The sequence below is a fragment of the Giraffa tippelskirchi genome, chromosome 11 (assembly GCF_054371585.1).
Source record: "Giraffa tippelskirchi isolate mGirTip1 chromosome 11, T2T-mGirTip1v1.2.pri, whole genome shotgun sequence".
In the NCBI taxonomy this organism is placed as follows: domain Eukaryota; kingdom Metazoa; phylum Chordata; class Mammalia; order Artiodactyla; family Giraffidae; genus Giraffa; species Giraffa tippelskirchi.
This window is the reverse complement of record NC_137285.1, coordinates 77,901,752-77,910,440: the sequence shown is the minus strand read 5'-3', so window position 1 is coordinate 77,910,440 and position 8,689 is coordinate 77,901,752. Positions and strand designations below refer to the sequence as shown.

The following is an 8,689-nucleotide window of genomic DNA, read 5'->3' as shown; positions in this document are numbered from 1 at the left end:
ACCATACTCCCCAGGAAACTCAAATATTACCAAGGTTCCCTAAGAAACCAATGAACAAAATTATCCAGTAAAGGCAAACCGTACTTTTTAATGAGGCCAATGTCACAGAAAAAAAAAAAAAATGCTCCACAGTAAACTGCTCAAGGAAGCTACTAAATAAACTTTCAGAAAAGTTTAGTAGGTTTTTTTTTTTTAAATAGGGTGACGGAGAGATATACCTTTCCCATCTATGTGAATTTAGGTTTAAACTAGATTTCCCTTGGCTGTTATATAAGACAAAAAAACCCACATCACCCTCTTTCACTCCCCCCCACCCCCAAAAAGTGTTTTAATCTATTGAATTTTTGTGTCCTCAGTTGTGTCTGATTCACGGCAACTCACGAACTCTACACAGCCAGGCTCTTCCGTCCATGGAATTCAGGGCAATTTTTTCTGTCCCAGTAAATGCCCACCCTGGGTGATCCAAAGGCAAGGGCTCAGAGGCTCCTGAGAGACTAACTAACTCCTTTCAGCTGAGCACAGAGCTGGCTCCTCACTGGGATGCCTGTGGCCTGGGGCTCCCAGAGGGGAGAGCAGCACTCGCCCCACCGTGTGGTCACTGCTGGAAGTGCAGGCTGCTCCTCACTCCCCCTTGACAGTGTCCCTGAGGGCAGAACAGTGTGAATCGAATCAAGGTGGAAATGCAAACTCCAATGCAACCAACCTTCCCACAAGGTCTCCAAAACCACTCAGGAACAGGGAATTGGAAACTGCAGGGGATGACATGAATGGAGATGGAGACTTGACACCTTACACCGAGTTCACTTCCAGTTATCCCTAGACAAACTTTCCATGAAAACTTGTCACAAATCTAGAAGAACAATGAGCAGAAACCGGACACGTGCTTTGAGTCTTCACACACAAAACTAAAAGGCAGTCCACAAAAAAAACCCAGAGAATACAGTGGACTTTGCAAAATCAAAGATATCTACTGTGGGAAAGACCTCATGACAAAAGCAAAAGACAGGTCATACATCGCGAGACGAATGAGTGGAAACACAAAGCTTATCAAGGATGTGTCTCCAAACAGACAAAGAACGCCAACACAACAAGCCTGTGAAAACTAGGGAAAGGTCTGAAGGGACACCAGACGGAGGAAGACACACACAGAGTATCCCGGATGATGTCCAGCACTGAGGGCCTGAAGAAACAACAGTCTAGTTGCACCCCCTCAGGCCTGTGTGACCGTGGATGAGGCCTCTGTTTCCCGGTGGCTCTGAGACATGGACAGGGAGGAAGGGGAAGAGAAGTCACTTGCATTTCTAATACTCACAGCAAAGTCTTCCAATGAGAAGGGAATTATCACCCCCACTGCCAATGCCATTCACTGAAGTGATACCCACGAGTCCATCTACCCCAGAAGGGAAGGATGGACCTGTTCTCACAAAACGGCGAGAGATGGAAGGAGGAAGATCAAGCCCACACCAATCACTGGAAAGAGAAGCTGTGCTCAGGGCTTGAAAGAATTCCTATTGGGAAAATCATGTCACAGCCCCACATGGCAATCCACAGCTTCCATGCTATTCCTCCCAAAATGCCAATGCATTTTCACACCGAACAAAGAATTGCAAAGGGGGTACGGAAACAGAAAGGAGCCTACATTGTCAATACAATCCGACGAAAAAGCCCCGATACGGACATCCAAGGTTGTGTGAAAGGAAATTAGACGACCAAACTAGGATCCTCAGGAGAGTATCGGAGAAGGCAATGGCGACCCACTCCAGTACTCTTGCCTGGAAAATGTCCTGGACGGAGGAGCCTGGTAGGCTGCAGGCCATGGGGTCATGCAGAGTCAGACACGACTGAAGTGACTTAGCCGCAGCAGCAGCAGCAGCAGGACAGTATGCTATTGGGAATACAACAACACACACAGATCCAGATCGATGGAATAAAGTTGAGGGTCCAGAAACAAACCCCAGCATCCATGGTCAACTCATCTCTGACACAGACGGGGAGAATATCCAAATGGGAACAGGAAAGCCTCTTCAATCAATGTCCATGGGAAAACCAGACAGCTACATCTGAAGAACGCTATTGGTTTTGATCTCATACCACCTCAATATCGGGGAAAAACCTCACCCTAAAGACTGATGTCATGAGATAGCTAGAAAGAAGCGTAGGTCAAAGGCTCCTTAACATCAGAGTCTCCTTGCCATTTGCTGGGCGGAGGTCGAAATGGGTCTCTTCAAGTAAGGGAAAGAGGTAAACGAAGTACACCACTGGGTTTCCATCCAATGGAACCTCTTCACAACAGAGAAGCTAAGCATTCACAAATGCAAAAGATAGGAAACGGAACACGAGAGACTCCTTGCAAGTGGTGTATCTGAGAAGGGGTTCATATGGAAAGAGACGAAGAATGCACAGCACTCAGATTCCAAGAAACACCACCACCACCCTTGACCCTTCCCCCATGACCAACTCTGACCTAAAGCCTTTCTCTCCCTCTAACCTATCCCTAAAACATAACCCTCATCTAATCATATACATGTGCATCCCTAGCATCCGTCCATCCATCCACACACGAGAGAGAAAGAGGAAGACACAGACGGAATTGAGAAAGGAAAAGAGAGGGACACAGCCAGAGAGAGACACGGAACCAAAGAGAGGAAAGGAGTCGATGGTCCAGACTTTTCCTCAATCTGTCTCGAAGGTAGAAGCAATGACAGCGCCCTTCCACCCCAGAAGGGGGAAAAGGACGGAAGGTTTGGAGAGGAAAAGACAAGAACGCAGGGAGCCAGTAGAAGCTCAGCCACCCGCAGAAGCCGAGCTGGGACACTTCAACAGAATCTCAATGGAAACAGAGGACCAGAAAGTTGGCTACTCTTTTCTATAAGAGAGGGAGACCTTCGAGTCTTCCTTTCGGTCCTCCAACTTGGATGCGGGGTCTCAAAACAGTCAGGAGGGGGAGTGCCTTTTCCTGGGTACCACGGCGCATCCAGGCCTCGTTCTGCCCCATTCTGTGCTGTGTCAGCCCTGGATGGAATCTTTCTTTCTGAAGTCTCAGCGCACGAGCTCCACGTGATATCGGCCCCAGGTGGAAAGGCATGGAGCTGCTCGTAGGCCGACAGGCCTAGGAAGCAGATGGGAGAATGACCCCCACTCTGCAGATGGAGAGACTGGGGAAACCCTGAGGGGCATATGGTTGTCAAGGGCCACACCACTTATGAGAAGAAGGAGCCTGGTCTGAGAGCAGCATGGTCCTCGGAGCTCAGGCCCTGGCTGAACCCAGGCCTCCCCAGGGCTGTGGGCTGGGCCGTGTGGGTGTCACTGTGCCTGCACATGGCCTAAGGGGGGTGATCGAGCAGTCAGAAACCCAGAGATTCCCTTGGGAAGTTTTGGGGAAGGGACCTCAGCACGAACCCCAGGAAATGATGTCACCTGCCGGCAACAGAACCCAACAGAACCCGCAATCCGGGTATCCAGGCCTCCAGAGCGGAGAGGAGCCCCCAGCCAGATCACTTGCTGCCAAGATGTTCTGCTGTTTGCCCCTGCCCAGAGGCCGGGGCCTCAGGAGAGCTCACAGGCAGTGTGCGTGGGCACCCTGTCGACGTTGGCTCAGGACACCCCCGAGAGGCCTCTGGCCCTTTGCCCGGAGAAACAGAAAGGTAACACGGGGAGCCCCAGGCCGGGCCAGGCCACCTCTCCCATGCCACCCGGAAACACCGGGTCCTTTGCCTGTGTGTGGGGATGCGGGTTTCTCGGGCTGTGTCCCCCTCAAGGAAGCCCAGGCGGATGTGGGGTCAGAAGCCTGTGGACAAGTTGTGTCCACACCCCAGGGGAGAGCAGGCTGGGCGGGATGGGGAGAGTGTGGGCAGCGCCGGCCACCCAGGCTGACCTCACACCCTCAGATGGGTCTCTTTCCTCCCGGGTGGGGATCTGAGCAGACACACGTCTCTGACCCTTCTGGGAAGAGAAGTTCGAGCAGGCAGAAGCAGCGGCTCCACTGGCCAGGCCCAGCTCGGAAAACTCCCAGCATGGCTGGCTGACGGTCACTGTCGTTGCAGAGCTTCCCACGGGATGAGGTCGAGGACGGGGACACCCCATCCAGCTCCCAGAGGGAGGGGTCGGAGCACCACCCGCCCGCCCGTGAGGCCCAGTGCAGGCTCCAGGTCAGCGTGCCCACGGAGGCATCAGCCCCACCGGGGGAGACGCGGAGGTGGGGAAGGCCTGCTGCCGAGACACCGCCCAGGATACAGCCGGCGGCCCAGTCTGAGGCTGCCACGGAGCTCAGCACACCCGGCTCCGACCCAGAGTCCAGAGAACCCCGGCCTCTGAGGCACCAGGAGGACCTGGAGCCCAGCACGCCAGAGCACAGAGGTGAGGACGCTGGGGCTGGTGCACGGGAGTGTGTGGGGAGGGGTGCTGAGCTACACAGGGACGAGTCCCCGAAAGCTGCTGCTGGGCCTGCAGCAAGCGCTGGCCTCACACCCCCCGCCCCCCATCTTGCACACTTCAGTCCCAAAAGACATCTGACGCTGGGTATTCTTTGGGAACCTCTTGGAAGGTTTCTGTCCCGGGGTACGCACATGCCAAGGCTGGCCTGTGGGCAAACTTTGCTTCTCCCCCAACTCTAGCACTGGCCTCCAACTGGAACCAGGCTCCACTTCCCAGACCTGTCCCTAAAGAGGTGGTGGCTCCAGGTGCAGGACCCAGGGATCCACCGAGGGCAGATGGAGAAGCGAGACTTGCCCTCGCAGAGACACCAGGCCAGCTGGGTACTGGCCAGCACACCGGGCAGATCGGATCTCCGTGCCTGCAGGACCCCCAGCCCCAGGCACTGATGTCCCACCCCCTCAGCGAGAACCTCCACCTCCACGTGCACCTCTACCTGCTCGGGCTTTGGCAAGAGAACCCGAGGCAGAGGAGGAGTCACCGCCTCGGCAGGGAGAGCCTGCCCTGGCTCCCGCGCAACACCCAGATGCCCACGATCACTCACCCAGCCCTGCAGGGAGAAAGAGCCCCCGCTCTGGACAGAGACCCAGAGCCCTTGCCGGAAACACCACGTCCAGGGGAGCGGTCGGCTCTGCAGCCTCCATCCCTGTCTGCTCACCGTGGATGCCGGCAACTCGGTCTGCCCCCAGGGGACATGGAGTTCCTTTCCCCTGAACTGCTTTGCATTTGGTTTCTTTCCACCTTTCTGGTGATGTTTTATTTTTTGTATGGTTTCCTGTATTTTTGTTTTTTAAGTTGGGATTAGTAAACTTTTTCATCATTGTTGCAATCTGGGATCACTGTTGTGTAACTCTGGTGATACTGTGTTACCATCACCACTTTGTAGTTTCAGACCCGTTCGATCTTTATGCCCCACCCCCCAACAAAGCCTGGATTCAAGGCAAGCACGCCCTGTTCATCCCTCCCCCCGATCCTGAACACAATTTCATCTTTTCTTTCTGCATTCCTTCCTATATTCTTGGTGTCCCCAATCAATGACTGTCAGTGAAATGACTGAAGGAGTGTTTTTCGGACTCTCCCCCTACTGTAAGACTCCATTGGAGAGTTCTCATTTTTATGTCATTTGAACTAGCCTTTGATAGCTGAAAGGACGGTGTACGTCCTTTCAAGATACCATGTGCCAAACGAAGCCCTTTTGGCAACTGCCATCATTATCTCCAGGCAGGCATTGCTCTTTGAAGGGTGACATCTCAGCCAGAAGGCAGAGGCTGAGCTCCTCTTGTTGCACCAGCTCCCAAAAGAAGCCAAGAAAGGGAGCTGGAACAACAAACCACCCCCATGCCCAGGAAAGCGTTCTTCATGACAGAAGGCTAGAAAATGACCCAACATCCTTGTGGCCCAGAACCACTCTAGAAAATCACTGTTCCATAAAAAAGAGAAACACATGGGAAGTTCCAAGGAGAGGCAATGCCCATGGCCAGTGTACTTGAGAGACGGCCTGACCGCTCCGGGGAAGACACGCACCGACGGAACCCCTTGGGAAACAGCAGTGATAGTCCTCACCGTCGTAAGGGTTTCCTCTGGGGACAACCTGCCCTGGGCACCACACGAGGGAGCAGACCGGCTTCTCTTCCTCTGCCCCCACACCATTCACTCATGAAGGCAGCTCAGGTGTTCTCATGCCCTGCCTGCCTGCCTGCCTGGCTCATCCGTGAGCTGTGACCACCTCCAGGGTAGGACTCCACCTTTTCCTCTCTGTGTACCGTGAATCTGCACACAGTGGGCTTTCAGAACCTTAGGAGACTTGAGCCATTCCCGCTCGAGCCAGAACCCTCCCCAGGAAGGAAAACAGCTGTGGAGTCATTTTGGCCCCAGCACTGGTTCCGAAAGCCTGGCGGCTCCTACAGCCTCTACGGTGTGAAGAGGGAGGTCCCTTTTGACAGAGCTTTCCGGCTCTCAGATCTAAGCTGTTGTTTCACTGTCAGCTGTGTCTTCCGTTGCAGCCAGGTGGGCCACGCTGCTCCAAAGGAGCTCACAAGCTGAGTTTCAAGGGAGGACAGGGATGGCTACAACGTGCTGCAAACTGAGTGAGGGTCCCCACAATCCTCAGCAAAGGTCTGTGGTGTGCAAGTGGGGAGTAGAGGGCCCCCAAGTTCCAAAGGAAGGGAGGTAGTCGGGAGCTAAAGCCCTTGGCTGCTGTGGTAGCAGCTGCAGATGGCAGCTCGTCCACAGTGCACTTCGAATGAGGTCATATGAGCGGGACTCTGGAAATGGCTCCGAAATCAAGAGAAAGGGGTCAGGGTATGTGGGAATCCGGCGGGGGTGGGGGGTGGATGAAGGAAGGTGTCCCTCCTCTCTCCAGTGCAATTTGGTTTGGTGAGTCTCAAAGCTACCAGATGGCACTTCCCAAGTCAGGCCCCCGCAGGAATCAGGGTGGGCTGCCTGCCTCGGCCCCTGCCACAGGGACAAGCCACACCAGTGGCCTCCCTGAGCTCCAATGGCCGGATCTGGGGGGTCCTGTCTGGGTGCACACCTCCTTGCTGTGGCCAAGTTCCCCCCTTCTCTGAGCACCAGCTTCATCCTCTCGAATGAGGACATCGATTGCTACCTTGGCACGTTACTCTCTTCATCCTCTGAAGGCTCATTAGGCTTATCCTACAATTACTAGCTGGCCCGAAGAGATATCTCCTGAATCCAGATTAACCTGGAGTCTCCCAGGCTCATCTGGCATGTCTTCCCTGAAGTCTGCCAAAACCCACACCCTTGCATTTCCAGGGACTCCCCTTAGCCAGCTGGGCAGAAAACCCAGCATGCTTCAAACAAGCTGACAGACAAGTGGGAGAGGACTCACGGGCAGACGGCTTCCCTCAGGTCTCGGGTGGAGCTCTGGGACCACAGCAGCAACGGGCCATCCCAGCCCCTGGGCTCAGCAGCGCCCTCATTCTCAGGCCGGCGGCTCTGCCCTGAGGGGAGCAGGAACGTCACCAACTGCCGCAGGCGGACCTCAAGCCCCTCCCACTGCTGGAGCCTGACCTGCCCCGGCCCCACCCCTTCCCCTACCCCAGCAGGACGAGAGCTCGTCTTCCCCTGGCTTCCAACGGGAGGCCCGGCCCTGGGCCCCGATTGGGCACTGCCCCAGCCCGGAGCCAATCACAGTGGCCAGGGAGGTGGAACGCACCGATTGGCCAGGGCCAGGTCATGTGACCATACTCCCCAGGAAACTCAAATATTACCAAGGTTCCCTAAGAAACCAATGAACAAAATTATCCAGTAAAGGCAAACCGTACTTTTTAATGAGGCCAATGTCACAGAAAAAAAAAAAAAATGCTCCACAGTAAACTGCTCAAGGAAGCTACTAAATAAACTTTCAGAAAAGTTTAGTAGGTTTTTTTTTTTTAAATAGGGTGACGGAGAGATATACCTTTCCCATCTATGTGAATTTAGGTTTAAACTAGATTTCCCTTGGCTGTTATATAAGACAAAAAAACCCACATCACCCTCTTTCACTCCCCCCCACCCCCAAAAAGTGTTTTAATCTATTGAATTTTTGTGTCCTCAGTTGTGTCTGATTCACGGCAACTCACGAACTCTACACAGCCAGGCTCTTCCGTCCATGGAATTCAGGGCAATTTTTTCTGTCCCAGTAAATGCCCACCCTGGGTGATCCAAAGGCAAGGGCTCAGAGGCTCCTGAGAGACTAACTAACTCCTTTCAGCTGAGCACAGAGCTGGCTCCTCACTGGGATGCCTGTGGCCTGGGGCTCCCAGAGGGGAGAGCAGCACTCGCCCCACCGTGTGGTCACTGCTGGAAGTGCAGGCTGCTCCTCACTCCCCCTTGACAGTGTCCCTGAGGGCAGAACAGTGTGAATCGAATCAAGGTGGAAATGCAAACTCCAATGCAACCAACCTTCCCACAAGGTCTCCAAAACCACTCAGGAACAGGGAATTGGAAACTGCAGGGGATGACATGAATGGAGATGGAGACTTGACACCTTACACCGAGTTCACTTCCAGTTATCCCTAGACAAACTTTCCATGAAAACTTGTCACAAATCTAGAAGAACAATGAGCAGAAACCGGACACGTGCTTTGAGTCTTCACACACAAAACTAAAAGGCAGTCCACAAAAAAAACCCAGAGAATACAGTGGACTTTGCAAAATCAAAGATATCTACTGTGGGAAAGACCTCATGACAAAAGCAAAAGACAGGTCATACATCGCGAGACGAATGAGTGGAAACACAAAGCTTATCAAGGAT

At 53.6% G+C, this 8,689-nt stretch overlaps 1 protein-coding gene across 1 annotated transcript; it reads left to right on the top strand.

Moving 5' to 3' along the window:
- The first annotated feature begins 3,233 nt into the window (after window positions 1-3,233).
- LOC145527765 (uncharacterized) lies at window positions 3,234-7,756 on the top strand. The gene is made up of 2 exons (XM_081545835.1): window positions 3,234-3,644; window positions 4,044-7,756. The coding sequence occupies exons 1-2, from the start codon at window positions 3,234-3,236 to the stop codon at window positions 4,611-4,613; spliced, it is 981 nt and encodes a 326-aa protein (XP_081401961.1). The 3' UTR covers window positions 4,614-7,756.
- The last annotated feature ends 933 nt before the right edge of the window (window positions 7,757-8,689 follow it).

Coding starts and splice junctions, on each gene's coding strand:
- LOC145527765 (XM_081545835.1), top strand. CDS start 3,234: ATGGTCCTCGGAGCTCAGGCCCTGGCTGAACCCAGGCCTCCCCAGGGC. Junction 3,645..4,043: donor TTGCCCGGAGAAACAGAAAG/GTAACACGGGGA, acceptor CTGTCGTTGCAG/AGCTTCCCACGGGATGAGGT.